The sequence below is a fragment of the Vulpes vulpes genome, chromosome 12 (genome assembly GCF_048418805.1).
Source record: "Vulpes vulpes isolate BD-2025 chromosome 12, VulVul3, whole genome shotgun sequence".
Taxonomy (NCBI): Eukaryota; Metazoa; Chordata; class Mammalia; order Carnivora; family Canidae; genus Vulpes; species Vulpes vulpes.
The window spans coordinates 114,108,039-114,134,292 of NC_132791.1; the positions used below are offsets into that span (position 1 = coordinate 114,108,039).

At 48.2% G+C, this 26,254-nt stretch overlaps 1 protein-coding gene across 1 annotated transcript in view; it reads right to left on the reverse strand.

Annotated features, from left to right (window-relative positions):
- Positions 1-26,254, reverse strand: part of LOC112920310 (tubulin-specific chaperone cofactor E-like protein) — a 156,303-nt gene that overhangs the window by 26,580 nt on the left and 103,469 nt on the right. The window contains exons 15-19 of the mRNA XM_072729513.1: positions 20,977-21,547; positions 18,390-18,982; positions 16,054-16,627; positions 10,244-10,845; positions 2,305-2,866 (exon numbers count right to left, since the gene is read on the reverse strand). Of these exons, the coding sequence (XP_072585614.1) occupies positions 2,305-2,866; positions 10,244-10,845; positions 16,054-16,627; positions 18,390-18,982; positions 20,977-21,547 (2,902 nt within the window). The remainder of the gene's footprint in view (positions 1-2,304; positions 2,867-10,243; positions 10,846-16,053; positions 16,628-18,389; positions 18,983-20,976; positions 21,548-26,254) is intronic.

The window sequence follows — 26,254 nt, forward strand, 5'->3', positions numbered from 1 at the left end:
CCACCCACATACCTTCTTTAAAGTATAATTTTTTCTCTTATTTTAGCATTTATTTTTTTTTTTCAGTCACTACCAGCATCTCTCTCCTCAGGAGCTCTCTTTCAGATCTTTGCCCCCGTCCTGACAGGCTGAGGTGGGGGCAAGTCTAACTGGAGCTCAGGCAGCCCAGCCTCAGCCCTGCTGGTGGGCAGCTGGTCTAGGCCGGGATGGGGCCCAAGGCCAATGGCGAGGTAGGACAGACTCTACTCTGAGTGCCTTGGCTAGAGCTCCCCATTACTATACATAACGGAGGCAACCCGTGTCTGTGCAGAAGTCTGAGGAGGGGAGAGGGAAGGGTTGTTGGTGGAAAAGCAGAAGAACAAGAAAAAATGGTCTTTATATCCTGAAGAGTCTTTGCAAAACTGTTTGCCCATCCTGCATTATTTTTAGCCCTACGGGTCCAAGCATGATAGAGGTAGGGGCACTTTCTTCCTCCCAGGTAGGGAAGAAGCTTCCCAACACAATTCCTTTTCCTTTCCACAAGTGACAAAAATTGAGACCTGTAACTTAAAGTGAGGCTTCCTGACATTAGCCCCTTCTAAAAACAGCTCTTGTCCATGAGTTCCCCATGCACTGCAGCTAGAAGCAGTGGTTTTTGGCATCCACTCTGCCCTGACCTGCATCACAGCCCCCCAGGGAATGGTTTAGCCACCGTGGCCCGACTACAGGAACAGAGGGAAATGCCCTACAGTAAGTCTCAAGAGGAAGCAGGCGGTCTCTTTCCCAACAGACTTTCCCTGCCTGTACCCCCAGGTCCTGGGGTCCAAAGCGTGGTTTTCTGATTTAGGTGAAGGCAAGCTCTCCGGCTCTCTGGTCACCACGCTGACCCCCAGTGAATCCAGAGGTACTCTGGGGACTTCTCCAGACCCTGACTTGTTTATAGGCATATTTATTTCACTGAAGTCACCAAAGGCCCATTAGTCTGGACAGTCACTCCTGCTGGCATCATCCCCACCACCTCCCACTCAGGGACTGAGCCTGGCTAACAAGGTCCTGGCATCCATCCCTCCCTCTCCTTACTTCAGCCCATCCTTCCCCCACAATCTACACAATTCCAATTATGTAGAATGTAAACCAGCCACGGGAACCTTAAACTACAATAGCGGTTCTGGGTTTTCATCAAAATCCCCTCTTTTTCAGGATGGAAAGGGAGCTTATTCTCTGGGACCCCCCACTGGATCACGTATTTAGGGTTCTGTGCACTCAGCATCCATCTGTGGCCTTTTCATACAGTTGGGCCTAGGAGAAATTTGCTATAGCTAATGAGATCAAGATGGGAAAATGGACCAAGGCAGGCTGGCCAAAGACCACTGGTGGTTTCTCCGCTCAGTCCTTTCCTATTAGGATATGCTCAATGCAGGCAGATTATTCTAGTACAGAGCACACCAATACATTGTATATGGGTTGACAGCATGAGCTTTGGGGTTAGAAGGTCGAATCCTGACTTTGCCACTGAGATTGTAGGACCTTAGGCAAGTTATTCAACTCCTCGGAGTCTTTGTTTCTCCCTGACTAATTGGGTTCCTGAGGAGAATAAACGAGATAATGTTGATAAAGTGTTTAGCACCCGACTTGGCTCAGAGCAAGCCATTAATATAACAACAACACCACTTGGCATGCATACAGTGTGTTATGCTTTCAATTACCTAATTTGATCCTCTGGATGTTTCTGTGGCATGAAGGGTGTAGGCAGCAGCATTATCACAGCATTATCAGGGGGAAGTTAATTGCTCCAAGGTCACACCGACCCTTAAGGACAGAGCAAGGCTAGAATCCAGGGGCTCTAATTCTTTTTCTAACGCTTTTAACGTTCCACTATGTTTCTAACACTAAGACTGATGACATGTATGAATCAAACAGAATAGCACACTTCTAAAAGCATGGAAATTACTGGCATGGTGATGGGCCTGTGAGGTTCTAGAACAAACCAACCGCCTAACTAACGTTTCCTCCCTTAGCCCTTTCTTAAAATTGTGTTGTGCCCTGAGCTGAGTCCAAATGCTGTACATGATGCTCTGGTGCTTTATGTACGTGATCTTATTTCATCTTTAGAGCAACACGTGAAATAGGTGCCATTATCCCCATCTTATGGATTAGGAAATGGAGGCTCTGAGAGGTTACATATCCTGTTGTGGATGTCAAACTCCATTCCAGGTGCGTGTCCTTAGCCGGCTCTGCTCAGTGGACTCCCACGGAGCTGGAAGCTGGCCCCCCCACAGCCACCAACCGAGGCAGGAGGAGAGAGAGGGAGGGGAAGGGACTCACAGCAGGACGTGTAATTCCTCCAGCCGGTCACAGAGATCCCCTGAGTCTGGCAGGTGCTGGCGTAGTTCTGCAGCCAGCTGCAGGCGGTCTGCACCGCGCCCCCATCGATGCATGAGTCAAACAGGCAGTTCTTGTAGAAGAAGGTGGGGTTGACTTTGCTGTGACACTTGGTGAAGCCTGCGTTCTGGTTGGGGATCAGGCCACACAGCTGCTGCACTTTGGAGAAGCCTTCTACCTTGGTGCAGGACGGGCAGCGGTCCCCACAGCCAACCTGGCAGAAGGTGTCCCTCTTCACCCAGCTCTGCCCAAACTCGCTGACGCTGGACGCCAGCAGACCCATGGGCATCTCCAGATCGTCGTCGGGGTTGCTGTTGTAGCGGCCACACAGGCCGGACGTGCCATTCTGCATGCTCCGAGGGACCGTGACGGACAGGAAGGTCTTCCAGTCATACACCACCTTCAGGCCAAACTCTGTCTCCACCACCACGTGGAAGCCGAAGGAAAAGATATTTATTTTCCCTTGGCCCAGCTTCAGAGGCAGATACAAGCGTTCGTTGTTGACCTACGGGGGAGACAGGGTGGCAGGAGAGAAATCAGGTTGGCCCAGAGAACACCCGCCGCTCCTGCCCATCCGTCTCTAGAGCGGCGGCCCCAGAGGCAGGTCTGGCTGGAATCTCGGCGTGTAGGTCGTTCATGTCAGTCAACTCTTATTATTAGGATTTGAACAGACTTAAATGACTATCCTTTGTACACTAATACACCTATTTATTTCAGTGCCTTCTGTTTACATCGCATTCTTCCCCCCAGGAGTTCAAACTGTTTTCTCCAAGGTAATGAGAGGGTAATAAGAATTCAATTAAAGTTTAGACGAAAACACCAAAATCTAGAACTCCAGTGTTTCTATTTCCAGCTGTCTTGCGGATTTGTTTTCAGTAAGCCCCAGTTGATTCATTCCTTTGGGATTTTTTGTTTTTTTCTCCTGAAGAATGACTTGACTTTGCTGGTCCTTCGACCTGGGATGCCATTCTTCACCTGCCAACCTCCCTCTCTCCCCCCAGACCCTGCTCAGATGTCGCCTCTTCTATAAAGCAAGACTGTTTGAGCCTGTGGTGAGAATTAATCGCTCCCTCATCTGGGCAACCAGAATGTTATTTATGCTTGTGTTCTTCTTCACCTTTGGCCGGGATCAAGCACGTGTACACCGCTGTTGACGCCGGCATCACGATCTGCCTTATATTATGGTTAGTTGTCTACATTTCTGTCTCACCTACAAGATCAAGAGCAACTTGAGCGGAGGAACCACACTTTATTGATCTCTATATCCATCTTCCCCTCACTTCCGGCCGGATGCCCAGTGCAATGCCTCATGCTGAGAGGGCCCTTGACACGTGTTTCCTCCCATATATTTTTAATTCATAATACAAAGAAATCCCTTAACACACAACTCCAGAAATGCACTGCCCTTGTGCTATTTTGATTCAGACGAGCCAAATCCTATAGTCCTTGGCTGGGTGGGTGCATGATGGAAAATAAGACTACTGGGAGGGTCGGGAGAGCTGATCTTCTTTTCTCAAGAGGCAGGTGGCTGCGCCTCTGGGGGTGTTCTAAGATTGCTCCCTGACCAGAAACACCTTCTGTTCTGACCTTAATCTCTCCCCTGGCTGACACTCTCCCACCCCCACTGCTACTGCTTTGGTTCACACCCCCACCACCTTCACCTTGACTACTGAATACTCTCCTAACTGGTCTCTCTGCTCTATATTGCCCCTCATTCACTCACTATGCCACTCTAACAGCTTTTAATGCAATCGAAAGCCATAATCCAATACTTCACACCCTCTCCAACGCTTGAGTAAGATGTTTAATACACTCAGCATATCACAAGGGGCCCTCCAGGAGCTGCCCCTGTGTCTCTCAGACCCAACTCACTTACTTCCCCTACCCCAGCAATACCCAACACGTTGCAGTTCCCCAAATGGACCAAGTTGTGCCATTACTTTGCTGTGTGGTGGTGCTTTCTGGGTCCTGCCTGGGTCCCTCATCCTCAGATCCTCAGCCACTGTGACTGTGGGGTAACTATAACTCACAGCTGGTCTTGGCCGAATGGAAGCCCAGAAGGTCACAACCCCTCTCCATCACCTCCCCCCCAGGGTAGCCCTTGATCAATGACAAACCAGCCCAGGGGACCAGGGGACCAACTCTGTGTGCAGGTCATGTGCCAGAGCTCCTGGTGGCCGGGGCTGAAGCTGGTCTCTAGCTCAACCAGGTTCTTGTTGAGCGCTCTTCCCCTGGTACTTCCCTTACTTCCCTGAGAATCTCCATCTCAGACTCTGCCTCTAGGGAACCTGACCTACCCTAGCAATGATGCCCTTCCCCTTGTCTTCCCTCTCTATAGGGCAATGACCACCCTTCCCACTGTAACTCAACTATTTCCTCTTCTGTGAATATTTGTTTAGGCAGCATTTATCTAGTTATTTGGTACCACTATGTGCCAGGCACTGTGCTAAATGTTGGAATAAAGCACAGGCAGTGGCAGAGATAAATACATAAATCGATACTAATAATACCATCTGATAAAAGCAATGATAAAGATAAATAGATGCAGAGGCACCAGACTCAGCGGGGGTGACAAGATGCAAAAGATGATGTGCACACACGTGGTCCTAAAAGATGAGTAGTGTTGGCCAGTCAAGAAGGAATGAGAGGAAGAACAGAGAATTCCAAGAAAATGGCACAGCCCAAGCACAGGTCAACTGGAGAGAAAAAGTCTGATAAATAGGAAGAACCACAGCAAGTTAGTGCTGTTAGAGCATAAAATGTGGCCATGGGAATGGTAGGACATGAAGATGGGGAGGTGGAGAGGTCCTGGATCATGGAAGGTCTTGCATGCAATGTCACACATGACAGAGGCCGTGAGAACATGTCTGACAAAGACTCATTCATTTTGCAGAAAAAAAGTCACTGGTGACTTTAATAAGAGAACAGGAGTAGAACAAGGAGACAAGAAGTCAGATGACACAATTTAACAGCAAATTGGAGATATGGAAGCAGAAGTGGTTCTCTCCAGGGAACTGGAAAAGAAGGGGAGGAGAAGGACTGAGTAGAAGCTAGTGGTGAATTGGGGGCAAGGTTTGCTTTAGAACAAACATGTTTATGGGGACCTAATAGAGGAGGGAGAGGAGATGAAAGGCAAGATCCCTAAGAGGGAAAAACACATGGACAGGTGGAGAGTCGCCGCGGAGGGGAGGGGATGCCTCATTCTCCACGCCCGGAAGAGAGGAGGTAAAGAGGATGGCGTGACATTTCAGGAGTGCAGGAGAACAGAGCAGGAGGGAGATTGTGCCTGGGGAGCACAGCTTTCTCAACCAGGAGGCCCAGAGGAGTCCCTATGGGCCCTGTGTAGACATAGAACACAGATGTGGGAGGTCAGGGAGGGAAGCAGAGGCTGAGGAGATTCCCACCTGCCTTGCACACCCATACTAGCAACTAAAATCTGTGCATCCAAAGGCTCATGTGTGCCAGCCTGCTTTTCCTCCTGAGTCTCCTTGCATTCTGTATTCTCAGCTACAGGATGCCAAGCAGGAGGCCATACTTTGAGGGCCAGCAAAATGACCAGATTCAAGCCAAAAGGCTTGCAAATTCTTCACTGCGTAGGAGCACCCTGAAAAAAAGGAATCCCCTCCACCTCGGATGGGCAGGCATGGCTTCTCTGCCTCTGAAGCCCCATGAATGCCACCACCATCCAACTTCACTGTCCTGTCTCTCTCTGTGAGTGACAAATGGAGGGAAAGAGGACGGACCTAGAGGGAGAGGAGGCACAGAAATGGAGAGGTTGGTACAGAAGCAGAGCCTGATGGACGGAGCAGGAAAACACAGAGGAGAACGAGAACAAGGCCTGGGGATGAGCGTCAGGAAACATATTTCAAACATTTAAGCGTTAGGGATAAGACCACACACCAGACCTTTAGCAGAGAGATTTCCTTCACACAATTGGCCCTGATCTGCTTCTGTAGCCTCTTTAGCTGTCCTGAGAGGTCCCCTCACCCTCCACACTTTGCTGTCCCTCTGGATCTTCATGGATGTTTTCTTTTGCTAGAATGCTTTTATCTCATTCTCAGCCTGGCTGACAACCTCTGTCAAGGCTCAGATCTGGGTTATCTCTTCTAGAAAGCTTTCTCTGAAACCACCCCCCCCCGCCCTTCTGGCTGGCCTAGGCAACCTGTACGCTCATGACCCTCCACATGGCAGATTTTTGGACCACTTATTACATCAACATAACCTGCTAACATGTCTGTCTCTCCTACTAGACTCTGAGTTTTCTTGAGACAGAAGTCATGTTTGATTCATTTTTCTCCCCCCAGAATTTGGCATGGAATAAGCATTCATATAAGCCCATCAAACTAAACTGAGCCAGGGTAATGCTCAAAACATTACTCTTCTCTGGTGGCCACAGGATTGCCAGTAAGTGAATAAAGACACTGGATGTGAGGGTCCTCCGGCCTTCCCCTCGCCTGGAACAAGAAGCACCTGGCTGTGCTGAAGCCCAGGGGCCATGGCAGGGGGGACAACCCATCTCTGTGGAGCTCTGGCTGTGGGTGGCTGAGACGTGGGCTGCTGCAGTACCCTCAGGAGTGGCTCACCTACCGCTGCTCACCCTGTAACCCTACCTGGGAAATAGCATGCTCATTTCTAGCATCCCTTGCCTTAGTGGATTTCCCTATATTCCTTTAGGACTGCTTAATGCAAGGAAAGGTCAGAATTATGAGGGACCCTGTGTCCCAAGGAATCACTTCCATGGCACTTCTACTTCTGGCAGCGCCAGCAGTGACCCTGGGGGTCCATGCTGTGTTTCACCCAACACTTCATTGCACACTGTCATTGTGATGGTCATTATTCTTGTCTCAGGGAGAGATGGTGACTAATAATAACATCACGGGAAAAACAAATGCAAATCATTGAACAAGCAGATCCTGTAATGCATATTAATAATTCAAAGTAAATGCTAAATCTATCCCCCAAGCCCCCAAATAAAAGAACCTTCAAGCATCCTGAACTTGATCTTCATGTCAGAGATTTGCAAGCTACACACTCTGTTTACAGCTTGGGCACTTAGGACATCTGGATGACTTAGAGAGACGGACCCTATGGGCTCCTTGGGTGGCCCAGTTAAATGTCTGACTTTGGCTCAGGTCATGATCTTGGAGTCCTGGGATTGAGCTCCTCATAGGACTCCCTGCTCAGCGGGCAGTCTGCTTGTCCCTCTCCATCTGCCCCTGCCCCTTGCTCGTGCTCTCTCTCTCAAATAAATAAATAAAATATAAAAAAAAAAAAAGGAAAGAAAGACATGCCCTAGCTATGATTCTCCCCTCCATCCCTTTAATCAATTCCTCCTTGATGCCCATTACTCACTAATTACTCCCCTGTTATGGGTTGAGCTATGTCCTCTGCCAAAAAAATAGGCTGAAGTCTTAACTCCTTCTCCCCCTGTACCTGCAAAGGTCACCTTATTTGGAAATAGGGCCTTTGCAGGTACAATCACGTTAAGCTGAGCTTGTACTGGATCACAGTGGGTTCTCTTTCAAAGACTGGCATCTTTAAAGGGGGAGAGCAACTTAGCACAGGAAACAGAAGGCGCAGAGGGAAGAAGGCCACATGCAGACGAGGCGGGGACCGCAGTTACGCTGCCACAGGCCAAGGATCGCCTACGACCGCCAGAAGCTAGGAGCTGATTTTGGATTCTTAGCCTCCAGAACTATAAGAGCATAACTTTCTCTTGCTTGAAAACACCTAGTCTGTGATACATTGTGATGGCAGCCCCAGGAAATGGATACTCCTTCCATCTCTATCACTTAATGGGGGAAGAAGCCAGCTGTGTGGTTCCCATGGCTCTTGCCTTTACCATGAATGCATCCCATGAGACCAGGGTAGGACACGTACCTGGAAGGTGACCTGACCCCTTAGGGCCTTGGCCCGACAGCAGAAACCAAGAGGAGACACCACTCAGGGAGAGTGAGGAATCGGCCACCACAAAAGAGAGTAAGTGTTCAGGAGGCTCCAGTGGTGGGAAAATAACTTGGTCAGGAAACAGCATGCAAGTCTCAGAGGTCCATATGCCTAAATGCTGAAGAGTGTGTAACATGAGGCAGAAAACACAATTTCATAACACACTGCATGGGACAGGACCTATGAGCAAATTTTATTTTTAAAAGAAGAAAAGAAAACCCTATAAGGTAGAATGGTGGAAGGGTGTTGAATGCCAAGGAGACAAGGAACTGCATGAAAATGTATAAATCTAAGGGTAGAAATATATCAGAGGAGGAGAAAAAAGACAATACGATGCAAGCCACATGGACAACATGACTGATGTATTTGTTTTAACACATACGATGACAAAATGAAGTCGAGGACCGTTATTGCAATGGACAGCCTCAGCTATCCAGACATCTGTTGAAAGCCTCATGTGGCTAAAAGCAAGGCATCTTGTCTATTCCTATCTTGCCTCCGTGGCAATTTAATCTCACAGATTGATGAAGAAGTGGCCAGCAGCAAAATGAAAGTCCTAGGAACCATAGGAGAAAGGGGCTATTATGTCATCTCATTCATTCACTTGACAAATGTGTTGAATGTCGTGACATGCAGGGTGCTGTATGTTCATTTACCACAAAGATGAATTAGGTAGAGCTCCTGCCCTCAAGAAGCCCACAACTAGTATGAGCGAATTAGACATAAGCATCCCCCTAGAATTACAATATGATTAATGCAGCCATGGGTAGAGGCACCAACTGTTCTGGGAAGCACAGAGGAAAGCAGTCAGGGTTTGGGTATAATATCCAAGGAAGGGAAGAAGAATGGGTACAGCGAGACCCCTACCTTAGATGCCAAGAAGGCAGATTCTTAGATAAACGTGAAAGGGAAGGCAGTTAGGAAGCTCCGAAGCCTCTCTTTGTCAGAGAAGGAGGGTAAGGCATTTCTGAGGATGGAAAGAGATCTGGAGAGTTGCTCAGGGAACTCCCCAGTAACAGCTCAGCATTTTTCAGAGAACGTATACAAAATAAAAAGGAGTCCCCTTAGAGATGAATTACACCACAGATAGTGAGGAGAGTGGCAAGAGGCCCACGCCCTGTATCAGCTCTTCCAGAAATGCTAAAGCGGAGCTGGTTTGTCAGTGTTCCCAGTTCCGCTCAGAGCAAGATCTGGGAGGAGGAGTGGCCGAGTGTGTGGTGGAGGCTGACGTCCTTAGGCCCCATGATGCGCTCACAGAGCTCCTCAACCCCTACCTGCCGTCCCTTCATCAAGGGAGAAGAGGGTAGGAAGAGGGGGTCTGAGGCCCAAGTAGGAGATTGTAGGAGAGCTACTGAGGGCTCCAGATGCGTGCAAGACTCCTAACTTCCCAGATCCCATGGGGGCCAATGGAGGAGCCAGGAAGAGGTAAGAAGAAGGCCAGAGCAGGAAAATGTCATCTTGGTCTCCACAAAGGGCAGGAGATGGACTGAGCAGTAGTACCACTTATAGGCATCTAAGCCGTGCTAGACGTGTGTTCTCTTTTACAGATGGAGTGATCTTGGAGTCCTGGGATTGAGGCCCTCCTAGGACTCCCTGCTAAGGGGACACATTGCAATAGCCCAGCTGGGATTCGCATCTAGGTGGCATCTAGGAGAGTATGTGCTCTGCCCAACATACTCTGCTACGTTAGGAAAGATACCAGTTCTGTTCCTAATTTGGTGCCTTGGGTAGAACATTTTTCTCTCTGAGGCTCAGTGTCCTTATCTGTAAGATAAAGCAACAGAAACTCTCCAGGGCCCCTCTCTGCTCCAACCTCCTAGGCTTTTCCTTGGATTCTAGACCAACCCTCTTCAGCTGCAGCCTGGCCAACCAACCCAGGACCCCCATCCTCACATCCCCACAACGCCTTTCCTGGTGTCTGGCCTGGACTACTCACCAGCACAGTGTGCTTGTAGGCCCTGTGAATCACAATGCTGTAACCAAACACAGTCACATCCACCTGCTTGACCCACAGGGCCAACGACGGGTCCCGGTCCTCGTTCTTGGCTGTGACAATGAACTTGGGGAAAGCATCTGAGCTTGGCCTGCTTCCTGTGGTGCACAGGATGAGTGGGCAGCTGGTCTGGAAGTCAAAGGCGAAGCCATCAAAGGTCAGATAGTGGCCATAGCCTGAGACGATGCAGGAAGCGTCGGTGCGGGGCTGGCAGTAGTACAGGCCTCCTTCCTCCATGCAGTACTCATCCCCTTTGCACGGGATGCTCTCACAGTGGACACTGTTATCTGTGCCGTTGCAATAGCAGAAGATCTGACAATCCAAATCCACCCAGAAGGTCTCATTGGTGGCGAGCTGGTGCCCCTCAAAGTTGCAGCCGCACTCACTCTGAGGCACACACTGGCTGCCTAGCAGGGCATAGCCCTCGTCGCACTGACACCCCTCCGAGCAGGTGTCCACACAGATGGGGCCCAGGGCCAGCGTCTCACAGGTCTCCATGCATGTCACACACTCCTCGAAATGGCTGTTCTCCGGGCATTCCAGAGCTGGGGGTGGCCAAGGAGAAGACAAACTTGAGAATGGGACAGAGGTCAGAGACAGAGTGTGCCTGCGTGCACTCGCTGGATGCATGTGGTGGGTATGTGTGCATGCTGCTGAATGTACGTTGTGCTCAGCACTACTGTCATCCTCATTTGGGGGTGACCAGAGGCTCAGTGACCCCCTCATGGGCTCATGTGTTCCTGGTGTACTTTGCTCTTCAGGTAGAAGATTCCTGCGTGAGCACCCGCTTGCTAAGTGCTGGGCATCGTTGTAGACAGTTTGGTGTAACTTTGCTCAACCACTGGGAGGTAAGCAAAGTCTTAATATCATCTCTGTCTTACAGATGAGAAACTGAAATTGAGGAATGAAATCCAGCCCATAAGTACCAGAGAGATTTGAATCCGGATCTCTCAATGTGAAGTCCCCTGACTCGACACTGGAGAGAGAGTGTCCTGGAAAGAATCAGTGCTTTGGGGCCATCTCTATGGATACCATCACTTGTGGATACCTCACTGAGCTCAGTTTCTTCTTTTCTTAAATAAAGATGATACTAACCCAGCACAGTCACTCTGAGGATTGATGACCTGACATATTAAGTCTACGGTAGAGTCTCAGTAAATAGAAAACCTCTCCCCTATTATCACTTCCTTCTATTAGGATATACTTTTATGAAGGCGTTTTTACTCTACAGATTGGCTTTCTCTTTGCCTTTCATTTCTCTGTTCCTGGTGCCCTCAGATCTTTTCTACCTCCTCACCCATGGTCACCCCCACCTTCTTTGCTCACATTCTTTCCCCCACCTGGAAGGACCTCCCAAAGCCAAATCCCACACATCTGTCAGGACTCATTTCATATTGCACTTCTGCCTGGAAGTCTTCCTTGGTAGATCACGTCTCTGAGTCACCAAGTACAGCACATCATATGATAACAGTATGCGCTACTCACTCTGGAGCTCCGGGTCATCTTCCCATTTCTCTTTGATATTTTAGTCTGCCAAAATTTGACCTGGGCAGGGCATGGATGAAACCAGGAGCCAGAAGAAATCTACCTACAAGTCTGTGTACTCTAAAGATCTGCAAAGATCCCCACTATCCCCAGGGACGATAGGTACCTATTCTTTAAAACATTCTTTAGCTTTTATGCATACCATCACTCCTTAATAGTGTTTTACAATCCAAGGACAGAGAGGACACTACAGAGAAATAAATTGCATGGCAATAATAGCTCTGCCCACAAGTACCAACTCAACAGTTCTGCACTACGTACTGAAAGCCAATCCTTTTTCCTCTGGGCTAAAGGACTATCTCCACTCCCGTTGACTACAATACCATACGGCTTTGGAGTTGAAGGCTAGTTCAGCACTGATTAAAAATGTCCGTATAGAGGGATTTTCACATTTGTCTCTAAATTATGAATGTTATAACATTGACTGCAGGTTTATGGTGATAGCAAATAACATGACTTATTTAAATGGCTCTCACTTTATGACTTATTGTGTTGTCTGAATTTGTCTGAAAGTCTGGAACATACAGACGTGAAGTAATAAAACTTTCCCTGGCCCCTGAAATGCCTCTGTGAAATTATTTAATTGAGCAGCTTGGCTCTGCCAACAGGAGGGCTGGTTAAAAAAAATCTCTGAACACAGAAGCAGTAGTTGTCTCTCACTAGGCTCAAAGAAGATTGTGTTTCTGATTTGCAGCTGTTACTCAGCCCCATCCTTGCTCTGCAAGACCCTGACCAGATTAACCCCTGAGTACTCAAGTCTTTCTTGATCAAATATGTACCCTCTGGTCCCTCTGGTCAGACCCATGTGCATAAGGTTTGGCTGAGACATGCTGGGGGATGCCTCAAACTTGAGCCCTGACCCTCCACCTGAGGAAAGCATGTTCTCCATGGCTGCTTTTGTCCACATGCCTCTCTCTTAAAAAGGCACTTAAAAGAATTTCCTCCAGCTCTGCAAAGGAGGAGTGGTGAGAAGCTAGCTATTCCCAGCAGCCATCACACCAGGAAAAGAGGGATTTACCCCCATTTCACCACATTTTGTACCCACAATGCCACCAAATTGTGCTCTGTGTAGTACAAAAGCAATCCAGAAACACTTCCCGCTGGGTAGAGTTCATAGTCTGAGAGGACAGCAAACATGGCCAGGCAACAAAATGGATTTGGCAGGGGGCAGACTCAGTAACCCTGTACTGTGAATGAACTCCAACGAGAAAACTGATAGCAGGAGCAGGGACAGAGATCATAGTAGATAAGCTGCAGAAAAGACCAGAGAGGACATGGAGGTAGATTTAAAAGGTTTGGGAACATATTGCAAGGTCCCACTAGATGTGGTGGTCAGGAGAAACAGTGGAGATTTTCTTCCTGTAGGTGACGTATGAATGCTCTCAGAATTCCAGCTTTATAATTCACAACATCTGCTATTAATTCCTCCTTGGTGTGGTTAAGGGTCACCAAGAATGTCACTACCTTCTCTGAGATGACAGCCACCAAACCATCCACATGCTCTTTGGGATCCTAAAGCTCAGAAACCAGAGATTTAAAAAGAGAAGCCTGTATATGTGTATGCAATGTGTGTGTGTGTGTGTGTGTGTGTGAGAGAGAGAGAGAGAGAGAGAGAGAGAGTTAATTCTTAGCTCTAAGATGTTTCTGTTAAAAGGGCTTAGTAGCAAAGCAAGAATACTTCCATAGCAATGGATAAGCCTTACCCAGATCTTGGTTTCTAGGAACATTCCCCACTGAGCAGAATTAGAGCTTCTTGGAGCAATGGCTGATTCTAGTCTGGGGCAGGGAAGGTTACAGAAATGAATGTAGAGAATCTTGTTTCCCAGAAAGTAAGAAGGTGACCAAGGCACACCAAAAGGACATAGAAGGCAGCCTGAAGGGCTCCCACAGGCCAAGTCGGGGAAAATTTTAACACCAAAATCATGAACAAATGTAATATGAAATATAAATAATTGAAAAAATAGGAATTTGGATGTCCATATTGATAAGATCTATGATTGACACTTAGGTTGCTATGTGTCCATCCATAGCCAATGGATAAAGACGTGGTATATATACATACAATGGAATATTACTCAGCTATTGAGAAAGAATGAAATCTTGCTATTTGCAATGATGTGATTGGAGCTAGAGTGTACTATGCTAAGTGAAATAAGTCAGTCAGAGAAAGACAAATACCATATGATTTCACTCCTACGTGGAGTTTAAGAAACAAAAGAGATGAACAAACAAAGAAAAAAGAGACAAACAGAAAAAATGGACTCCTGAATACAGAGAACAAGCAGGTGGTTGCCAGAGGGGGACGGGAGGAGTGGTGAAATAGATAAAGGGGGTTAGAAGTATACTTATTATAGTGATGAGCACTGAGAAATATATGGAATTGTTGAATCATATTATATAGCTGAAACTCATATAACAAGGTATATTAATCATACTTTGATAAAAAGATGATTGAGATAAGATGGACAGATGGATGGATGGATGGATGGATGGATGGGTAATAGATGGATAAACAGGCAGACACACAGAAGAGAAGGGACGTCTCTTGCTTATAGCAGAATGATATCTATGGTTTGCTAAAAGTGGACAGAGTGCTGGAGCTGGAAACCATCAGCTTGTAATGATCATGCTAAAGAGCAATACAAGCAAAGATCATCAATGGACACTAAATTGAGGTGGGGGATTTCGATATCAGCCTATAGTTAGCATTTTGCCCCACTTGCTTTACCATCCTCTCTCACAGTCTCTGCAAGATACTTGCATGTTCTTAAAGTATCTCCCACAGAGTGGAGACATTTGACAACATCTGACCAGGGGGCCAGCCTGCCCATCACCACTGAGAGGTTGGACAGAGCACGCATTACATGTGATGGGATACCACGAGAAAACACACATCATCTATGCAGGAGTCTGAGAGGGCATGCACAGCAGAACCTAATCATGAGGAAACACCAAACCTAAATGGAGGGCCATTCTATTTTTAAAAGGTAGAAAGTTGTATTCTTTAAAAATGACAATAAAAGAGAAAAGAGAAAGAAAGCTAAGGGGTTTTTCTAGATTAAAGAAGACTACAGAGATGTGATAACTGTAAACACAACATGTGGTCCTGGACTAGATCTGTATTGAGAGGTGGGTGTGGGGGGCATAAAGGACTTAATGAGTCAATTGACAAAATTGAAATATGGATATTAAATGATGGTATCAGTGTTAAATTTCCTAAGGTCAGTAACTATATTGTGGTTCTGTAAATGAGTGTCATTATCCAAAGGAAATACACACTGAAGTATTTAGGGGCAAAGGGTATATGAAGTACCCAATTTACTTTCAAATGCAGAGAGAGAGCTCAAGAGAGAATGATAAAGCAAATGGGGCAAAATGTTAACTGTGGGTTAATCTGGGTAATGGGTATGCAGATAGCCTTGCAACATTTCCATAACTTTGCAGTTATTTCAAAATAAAAAGTTCTGAGAAATAAACCGACTTAGATAATAAAAGGAGATATTGTGGAAGAGAGATGAACAGATGTAGATGATGGAATCCTAATGGTGCCATAGGTTTTGGTTTTGGTTTTGGTTTGGGGGGCTGATCTTTTTGGTGAGAAAGGGATGGGGTGTGGCAGCTCTTGCTCCAGGCATGGGTCCTGCCCTCTCCACCACTCCTCCTGCTTCCTCCTGGTCTCCCCCATCACCAAAGGGTGTTGTATGCCGGCCTTCTCAGCAATTATTCTAATTACTACTAGCCCTGCCACCGCCCTGCTGAGAGGGGTCAGATCCCCTGGGGACAAAATGAAAAAACAGCAACGTGGGACTCTCTTCGTAGCCATTGTGGGGCTTGCCCCCAGGGAAAGTGCTAATCTCCACTCGGTGAAAGGCACTCTGATGGATCGCATTCTGTTGAAAGAAGGAAGCCGTTCTTTGCCAAGAAAGGAGGCACCAATGGAGCCATCACAAAGGCTTCCAGTCTTTGATATGACATGGATCCTCCACGAGCTAAAACCAAGAGTCAATAGGATGGCTAATCCTTCCACAATGAAGAGACACCGTGTTATGAGAAACAGAAATGAAGGTGAGAAACAGTTCTGGTTTGGGGTGAGGGGCCACCCAAAGGACCCAGGCGACTAGGAAGGTACCCACAAGAATCAGACTGCCCTTGAGTTCAATTCCGCCCCCTCCCAGGTGTCCTCCCGCATCCCGGAGCCCCGAACTTACGGCAGAAGTCATAGGTCCGCCAGGGGCCCACCTCCACATCGGCGTTCTTGCAAGCGCTTGCATACCGGGCCACCGAGTCGCAGAGCTCCGACTCGTTGCCTCCGCTCTGGCAGAGGCGGAAGAGGCAGGTGCGGTAGTAGGCCGTGACGTTGACCACCCCGTGGCACTCGAGGAAGGAGCTGTTGGAGGGGTCGTTGATGATGCCACACCTGGAGCGGCTCCGGTAGAATTTGAGCAGCTCCGAGTCGTTGTTGCAGGCCTTCAGCAGATCCCCGCACTCCCCGTTGCAGATCTCCTCGAAGGTCGTCCAGCTTTCCAGGAACACCGCCAGGTTGTCCGTGCACTTGCCGTTGGGGAGGCAAAACTCATCGCTGGCGTTGGCATTAAAGAAGCCACACAACCCGCCGGTGCAGTTGAAGTAAGTGGTGGAGAGCCGGATGTACAGCAGGCCGATGTCCGAGTACTGGACGGTCACTATGCCCCGGGACTCTACTGTCGTGCTGTTTTTGTTTCGATAGATTTCCAGCTTCCCCGAAGGATGGAAAAAAGGTAATTCCACTTCCTGCCCGTTCAGCTGAAAAATCAAATCACTGTCATCAATTCCAGATGCGCACAGGGTACCCACAATTTCCTAGGCTATGAAATGAAGACGTGGTTCTGCCCGGGGACTCGCCCTTTGAGAAATGTCACGAAGCTGGCGGGCTATGGAAACCACACTGACATACACAGACTGCTTCTTCGCGGCCATCTCCATTTCTTTCTTTCTCGACTCCTCGGATTCAACATATTTGCATACTATTTGCATATGCGTAAGACCCTAAGCAAGCCCAAAACAAAAGTGAAATGTGAGCAAACATTGTCTTGACGTATATGTGGCTCCTTCCATCTGCCTGACAGCTCCACGGATGGTACCCTTCCTTCCCCATCTTTCTGGCCCCTTCCTTTCCTTCCAATCTGACTGTTCCTGTGTCCCAGCCCCTTGGGGACATTTATATCTAATTATCTAGCGTCCACCCATCTATCTAGCTTCCACTGTTTACTATTCTTTTAATAAATTGATCTCAGACAGTGTGTCGTGGGAATGAAAGCAGCCTCTTCGGTTTGTGGATGTGTGTTTTCCAATCTCCTGGCACAGGACTGCGTGGACTTCTGTTTTCTAAATTAGATCTCCTGGGCACCTGGGTGGCTCAGTGGTTGAGCATCTGGCTTTGGCTCAGGGCGTGATCCCGGGGTCCTGGGATCGAGTCCCGCATCGGGCTCCCCACAGGGAGCCTGCTTCTCCTTCTGCCTACCTCTCTCTTTATATCTCTCATGAACAGATAAATAAAATCGTTAAAATAAATAAATAAATAAATAAATAAATTCTGTGATTTTACAAAAATCCATGCTGGCCTGGGAGCAGGGAGATCCACCTGCCATCATACCAGCTCCACCCCCACTTAGCTGTGAGGTCCTTGTCCCTCACTTAGCCCTTTGGGACCTTCATATGCAAACAAATAGTGGCACTAGGTGACCCCTAATGATCCTTCTAGAACAAATGATCTGGATGCCTAATGATGAATATTTTAGACCAGGTCAGAGGGACAGGAGGTGCTCCTGCAGGAGCCGTCTACATTACCCCGCATAGGTTCCCATCTACAGGTAGGAGAGTCTGTATAGTACAGAGTCAAGAGTACAGACTTTGAAGCCAGCCTGCCGGGGCTCAAATGCCATTTGATGGCTGTGTGCCCCCGAGGAAGTTACTCGACCTCTCTGTGTCTCACTCTTCTCACAGGTAAAATGTCAATGAGGATGAAAATATATCCCTCATGGGATTAGGTGTGATACTGCTTAGAATAGTGCTTGGCACGTAGTAAGCGTCTGATAAGCATCGGCTGTTATGCAGAGCTAGTCCTGCTGTAGTTATGTCTAATTTGAGAGATTCCAGCCTCACTTTGTTTCACATCCCCCCTCACTACCCCCCACCCCAGCCCGAGAAACTGATTTGGTGCTGAATGTTAGAAAATGTGATTTTACAAAGTCCATGCTGGCCTGGGAACAGGGAGATCCACCTGCCATCATGCCAGCTCCACCACCACTTAGCTGTAAGGTCCCTGTCCCCCACTTAGCCCTTTGGGATCTTCATATGCAAACAAATAGTGGCACTAGGTGACCTCTAATGATCCTTCTAGAACAAATGATCTGGATGCCTAATGATGAATATTTTAGACCCATTCGGAGCCATTGCCTTCCTGGAATCCACTCGTGGTCGGAGGCAGAGAGGCACGCCTGCAGAACACAGCTCCTTCACTTGGCCAGACTCCTCAGAAGAGCCTCCAGGGCATCAAGAGTCTTACCTTGACTTCCGAAGCGCCGACGCCTCCTATCTTGACCTCCTGGTCGGCCACCAGGATGCGGACACCTCGCAGCCAAGCAGGCCCCGCGTCGGGCTTCTTCTTATTAATGTCGATTTCTACGTACTCGGGCCGCTCGGGGCAGGTCTTGAGGAGGGTGTAGGAGAACTCGGCGGGGAAGGCGTAGGCGGCGCCGTCGAAGGTGTGCAGCACCTGGTGCTGGCTGAGCAGACACACGGTCTCGCGCTTGGGGAAGCAGCCCTGGTAGCCGTCCTCCACGGCGCACACCTCCCCGCTGCGGCAGGTCTTGTTGAAGCAATAGACGTCGCCGCCCTCCTCGCACAGGCACTGCACCGTGCAGTTGGCCGTGGCCCAGAAGAACTCCCCCATGGTGTAGTAGTGGCCGTCGAAGTCACAGCCACACTTGTGTAGCGGGACACACTGGCTGGTGCTGAGCACAAAGCCTTCGTTACACTCGCAGCCCTCCGTGCATGGCGTGGCGCAGTTCTGGGAGGCCGTCAGGTCGGAGCAGGTGTCGGGGCAGCTGCTGGTGCACACGGAGTAGTGGCTGAAGCTCGGGCACTGCAGCGTGGACACTGACGTGGGGGAGAGGAGAGAACGTGACAGCAGGTGAATGCCCCAGGTGCCAACCACGGGGATCCAGCACGCACAGGGGCTGCAGGAAGGGCGCTCCTTCTGGACCATTTAGCTCCTAGAATGAGGGCCCAGCGGCCACTCATCAGGAAAGAGACTTGAGGTGGTGTCTGTAGAAACAAGCTCCAATGCTTTGTGATCACCACTGGGAAACGTGATTGAACTGTGAACTTGACTCTCATTGGATCATCTTGACTGAATTAAACCAGGTTGCTGACCTGACTAGACTGATTGGTCAACTCTGATTAATGAATGGATGACCTACAACCATCAGGATGCCTTAAGATCTTCGACTGATGGACCTAGAGGTTGATCTGATCTTAAACAGCCCGGCCCATTCTTAGGAGAAAAAAACAGATCCAACTTGCAGGACAAATGAAAAATGTAACTGTGGGAGCAGCCGCTTGAAAACATGAAATTTCTAACAGGGAGGACACTCGAAAATACCTCGTTGGGCAGAGAAGGCTGTGAAAATGAATACTCTGCGGTCTTAAAAATAAGAAAGAACCTTGGTTATCTGAGGATTATGTGCGCACCTGCTCCTCCAGACTAGGTTGGAAATAGATGCCTTCTCAAGGCCCTTTTTGCCTCAGAAATGTCGGTTCTTATTTTAAGTCCATCTGAGTCTACATAAATATTTGAGTCGGGTTGACTGCAAGAGGCAGGGGCTCAAGGGACTGGTAAACTAGCTGTCTGGATCAACTAGAATTCATCCCACTAACATGAGAGAGGTGGGGGGAATGTGGAAGGTAGGAAAGTAGTACCACTAGGGGAAGAAAATAGCCATTATGGGCAATTTAGTTAGGCATTGTGGATGCTCTTAGATTATACAAGGGTCTTAGATTATACCAAAAAAAAAAAAAAGCCAAAATCTCAAGTTGAGTCAGGATTTGGATGATCCAGGCATCATAGAGGCTAGTCAATCACACAACGAAGCAACAAGAAAACACTGTCTCTTAGAGTTTTGATCAACTCTCTAAGAATTGAAGCTGATACATGATGATTTTGTGAATCCAATAGACAGTGATAGGGGAAAAAAAAAAAAAAAAACAACCTCCCTTTAGCCTTGGAACCGAACGAAACTTTGAAAACTTCTCATCTGCATGGGAATCTAAAATGAATGGATATAATGTTCTGTGTGCTCACGTGGAAAAAACCAAAGGCCAGGAAAAGAACAGAATTCTGAGAAGCTGTTCTTTTGTTGGCTTATGTTAAGAATTTACATAACCAGGAAAAGAGAGGTTTACTTGGGACAGAAGGGGAGAACAAGACGACTAAATGGTACAAAACACTTAATGGAAAAGGTAGGTCTAAAGAAACTCAACTTTCCCACACTGTTGGGGCTTTCCCTAACTGCTTAGCGTTTCCGAAAAAGGGTTTCCTTTCCCGATATTCTATGCTCCCTGGCTGCAGCCCTTTTCCCACCGACACCAGTGGGTCAGAGGAAAGCTGCAGAGCCAGAGACACAGAAGCTAGAGGAATGGAAGGTGGAGAAGAAAGAGCCACAGAACAAATGCTGTTGGTTCCATTTGGGAGGTGAATGATTTCCCCCAAAGCTGGTGGGGATTACTCAGACCAGCGTCTGTGTTTACCCAGTGGCCACAAAGGTAAATGCTTCCACCTCTGAAAACCCCACTGCCTGGCTGAACTCTGGGAGAGCCGTCCCTTCCTCCAGCCAAGCATTTCCTGCCACGCATTCTGTGTCCCTGGACCATTTATGCCCATCGGCAGTTTCTTGTTTTCTGGCTATGCTGTTGGGTGGGGGAGGAAAGTAGAGATCTTTGACCCTTCATTCTTCACGATATATGGCTATTTTAACGTCACTCTCACTCTTGGGCATTTGGCTCAACAAGGAGATTTCTGGTGGAGCCCGGACAGCCTCTCCCCAGCCCCCTGCACAGGCACGGCCTTGCGTGGGGACAGGATGCCAGCTTACCGCACCCGGTCTGGACCCGCCAGTCTCCGATGGGGATGCCGAGGCCTTGGCACACGAGCGCGTAGGCCTGGATGGCTTGACAGAGGAGCGTCCCGTTGTCCCTCACGCTGCACAGGTCGTACACGCAGCTGTGCACGAAGGCCGTGGGGTCCACGGCGGTGCCGCACTCCCACAGGGGCCCGTCCGTCTTGTTGAGGAAGCCACAGTAGTCGGGCCCGAAGAAGAGCGCTTCGGTGGCCGCATCACACACGGTGCAGTTGTCCACGCAGCCCGAGTCGCACTTCCAGTCGGCGTGGTACACCCGCCAGCTCTCCCCGAGGTCCAGCACGGACGTGGCCGGCCTGCCGTCGGGGCGCAGGAAGTCGTCCAGCGGGTTTTTATTGTAGTTCCCACAGAGCCCGCACGTGGAGTTGATATAGGAGCCTGGGATGGAAATGGAGGCGTAGTGCTGGCCGTCAAACGTCACTAAGAGCCCAAAATCCGTTTCCACGGCCGTAGACATGCCACTCTGGTAGATTTTCACCGCCCCCAAGTCTAACGTGACCGGCAAGGAAGTCACTAGGTCATTAACCTGCCAACAACAGTAATGGTAAAAGGCAGGTGAGCAGGTGCCAGGGCAGTGGGTCCGGCTGAGGTCGGGAAAGGGAGGCAAAGCGACTCAGTGCTCCAGAGAGAATGCCCCCCCCCCAAAACCAGGGCTCCAGGAAGCTTGCCTTCCATCAAGACAGAGGCCTGGGGCAACCCACAAAAGCAGGGTGGCGTGGGTCAGCCGAGCACTGTGTGCATTTGAGCCATGACAGATGTGCGTGGCCACCATCATTCTAGACTTCTCTGGGGACCAGGTGGCTGTCAATCCTTCCTGGCTGGCTCTATGGCTAGCTTCAGATCTTTTCGGTAAAGACAGGTCACCGTGCCTTTCCTTTTTTACTCTTCCAAATTCATTCCTTTAAGTCTCAGCTGGAGTCACATATTTTGCCTGACCTCGTCACTAGGGCCTATAGCAGTCCCTGACCCCTCCTCCCAGCTGAAATGTGTACCATAAGCTGGTCCCCACAATTTAGCTTTGACGCTGCCCTGGTATTATTCTCTGAGTGTTTCACTCTGTTACCTCTGTTACAGGACTGTATCGTGTAATCACTCAGCAACAGCCAACAAATTTAAATGCTTACTGGGTACCAAGCACTATGTTAGGTGCTGAGAAATAAAGAACAAAGAAAATAACTATTATTCAGCCATCAAAAAAGATGAACTCTTGCTATTTGCAACGACATGGATGGAACTAGAGGATATTATGCTAAGTGAAATAAGTCAATCAGAGAAAGACAATTATCTTATGATCTCACTCATATGTGGAATTTAAGAAACAAAACAGGATCATAGGGTAAGAGAGGAAAAAATAAAACAAGATGAAATCTGAGAGGGAGACAAAACATACGAGACTCTTAAATATGGGAAACACACTGAGGGTCACTGGAGGGGGAGGCAGGTGGGGGATGGGCATAAGGAGGGCATAAGGAGGCATAAGGAGGCAGGTGGGGGATGGGCATAAGGAGGACACATGATGGAATGAGCACTGGGTGCTGTATAACACTTTTGAATCTCTGAACTCTACTTCTGAAACCAATAATGCATTACATGTTAATTAATTAAATTTAAATTTAAAAAATTTTTAAAGAAAATACTTGCCCCTGCCCCTCACGGAGGTCTCACTCTACTGAGGAAGAGAAACACAAATAGATATCTATAACACACTGTTTTAAATCTGCATTAATGGATCATGCAATGAGAGAACAGTAAATGAACACTATATCCAGCCTGGGGGAGTCAGACAAGACTTTTTGGAGACAGTTAAGTCTGCCCGGGGTCTTTAAAGATGAACAGAAGTGGCCAAAGAAAGAGTGGGGGCAGGGAATTGCAGGACAAGAGAATAAAGGCAGCATGGTTAGAAACAGCTGCGCGAGTGTGGGGACATTCATCCGGTGTTACTGGACTGCAGAGGGGAAGGGGTGGCTGGAGACGAAGGGGTGGCTGGAGACACAGGCAAGGTCCATGGTCCATTCACACTCAACAGATGGTGATTTAGGCCTTTCTGTGTGTCAAACACTCTCCTAGGAGTTGGGGATTAGCAATGAGTGAAACAGGACGCACATCTCTGCCCCAAGGAACTTATATTTTAGTTGAGGAGACCAACAACAAACAAAATAAATAAATAAAATATATGCCTGGTATGCTTGGTAAGTGTTATGCAGAAGAACAGAGCAAGGAAATGTGGATCAAAGTGCTAGGGAAGAGGGTTCTTAACTTGAAATAGGATGGCCAGGGAAGGGGACATTTGAGATGAGGAAGGAAGCCATGCTGTTATCTGGGGTGAGAGTGGATCACACAGAGGTGACAGCCAGGCCCTAAGGTAGAGTGTGCCTGGATGCTCCCAGGACCTCAAGGGGCTGGCGTGGCTGGAGCAGGGACAGTAGGGAGAGGGCAGTGGTAGATGATGCCAGAGAGGTAAAAGCAGTCAGAACAGGTAGACCTTTGTCGGCCATTGTAAAGACTTTGGCCTTGACTCTGAGCAAGATGGAGAGCCAAGAGCAAAAGATTGACACAATCTGACTTCCGTTTTAAGAGAATTTCTCTGGCCTCCCTAGTGGGAATAGACCTTGGAGGGCACTTTAAGCCATGTGTCAAAACAAAACAAACTCCACAAAAACAAAAACAAATAAGACAACTTGGATTTCTATTCTGCAGTGAAGGCCCCAAAAGGTTTTAAGTAAGGGAATGACCTAGTTAGATTTGCATTTCAGAAAGCCCACTCTGGCCAGCATGTCAAGATTAGAAGCAGAGAAACCAGACAGGGAACTGATGTACAAGTCCAGGGGAATGGGGCATCAAGGCCCAAACTACATAAGACACGCGAGGGTGGGATGAGCTCATGGAGTCCACTCAGTCCTCATGGTTTTTTGCAGTGGGGAGTGAGAAGTGGGGGAACAGTCAAGAGTGAGTCCCAAGTGTCTGACTCATGTAAGTAGGTGGCTTGAGAAGCCTCCAACAAAGAGAGTTCACTTTCTTCTTTTTTTTAGATTTAACATGCCTAGCACCTGTAGACATCATGTTTGTGGTTTGGCATGGGATGGTTAGCCTAGCTCAGTCCTAGGTGGGGCAGCCTGTAAATGCATAGTCAAGGCACTGGACCCATACCAATTTCAGGTATGCAGGGAAGACAAGGGTCTTCATGGCCACCATAGTTGCTACTTCCCGAGTTTTCTAGGATGTGAGGTAGTAGCTTGTCCCAGCATCACTCGAAGATTTACCAAGGTAAATGCCATGTGCAATTGCCTGTCTCTAGAGATTAGTAGGACAAAATCAGGGAGGGGACAAAAAAATAGGCTTGGGAAATAAGCCATCCCACAGAGAGCTACAAGTAGAAAGAAAACCCTGAGAATTGATTGATCCATCCTTATCTCCTAGGTAGCAGGTTAGCCAATAAGGGTGAGAAAAACCATACTATAAGGAAGGTCAGCTAGCAAGGGCACAGGATGACTTTTATGTGCTGTCCATGCTGAGATAGAAATGAAACCTTCCCCAAGGTTGGTATAATTTTAAGTGCCAAACATGCCAGTTGCTGAGCACCCTCCTCCACTCTCAAACTCCTGCTAACAAAGGGCAGTATTCTGTGTCTTGAAGCAGGAGCCATGGGGTGGGCCATCTCTGAATATTGCAACAGTTGCCGCCCCTCTCCCCCACTCTCATTTCTCTGCACTGGATCTTGTCACACTTAGACTGACTTAAGTCCTGGGCTGACCACAGGCACCACACTGGCCTGGTTTATACCTTCCTTCCTGATGTAAGTGTTCATTGCACTCCCGTTCACTCCCACATGAAACGTGTCTCTGTTTAAACCACAAATTAGAGAGTCACTGTGTTTGTCTCCCACAGTGCTCCAAGGAGGAGCTCCTGGATGATTTCTTATTTCATTCCTCCAGTCCCAGGCCTCAATTCTCAACTAGCCAGCAGGAGATGAACCTCACCTCTTCCCTTCCCTTCTCTCTATATTCTAATAATTCCTCTCTGACAGGATGTGGGTAGGGGGGAGGTTAGGAGAGGGAAGTAGAATTGTAGAAGCATAGGTCTTAGAATGAAAAGAGATTTCAGTGGCAATGGCAATGTGGGAACTGCCATGTATAAGGTGCTTACTGGGTGTCAAGCTTTATACTAGATATTGCTCATGTGGCTGTTGTATTTCATCCTCATGACAAACATAGAAGGACCTTATCATCTTCTCCTTTTGCTGATGAGGAAATTGAGGTTCAGGGCTTGCATGATTGGTAGGTGATGGGGCTGGGCTCCAAAGCCACTGCTCTCTGCTACCTCTGTCCCAGTGCTGAGTAGGGGTAGCTAAGTCCAAATACAGCCCTAGAGCCCTGTCTCTATTAGCATATACAATCCTGAATGGTTTGTTCTGTTATTTGAGGACAATCCAAAGGGGGGAAATTAATATATAGAAACCAGTCCCCAGGGACGCCTGGGTGGCTCAGTGGTGCATAGGCTTGGGAAATAAGCTAAGTGGTTGAGCATCTGCCTTAGGCTCAGGGCATGAGCCCTGGTCCAGGGATTGAGTCCCATTCCGGGCTCCTGAATGGAGCCTACTTCTCCCTCTGCCTGTGTCTCTGTGTCTCTCTGTGTGTCTCTCATGAATAAATAAATAAAATATTTTGAAAGAAAGGTGATCTGTACTTTGCAAGAACAGATCTTACTGGCCATTCCCGGCCAGGGCGAGTGTGTCTGGAGAAGTCAGCTGCCCCCCAGACATTTCCTTCGTGCTTCCCATCCCTCTCCCTGCCTGTCCCCACTTCACCCTGGGTGGGGGCTCCGCCGGCCAAGGAGCCACCCTCTCAGCAGAGCAGGTGTATCCAGAGACACTTGGAAGCCATTTGGCAAAAGGAAAAGGAAGCCATTGTTAGCTGACAGTTGGAGTCGCATAACCTTTTCTTTCTGAAACATTTACATTCATATCCACAACTCCCTGTCGCTACAGAAAATTGAGGAATCCATGCCCTACGCTTGGACGATGGAAAAGACCCATACAAAATTAGCAGAGCCGCTGGGCCTGAAAGAAATGACAGTGCCCCTTTCCTTCTGACAAAAAGTCTGACTGTGAGTGAAAAAGAATTTTAATCAAAATGGAAAATAGAAATAAAGCTTAAAGCTTTCTTCCTCACCTACAGATATCATACATATCATCCCCAGAATACAGGCGAGCAGGGGAAGGCTGGGGAACGTTTTT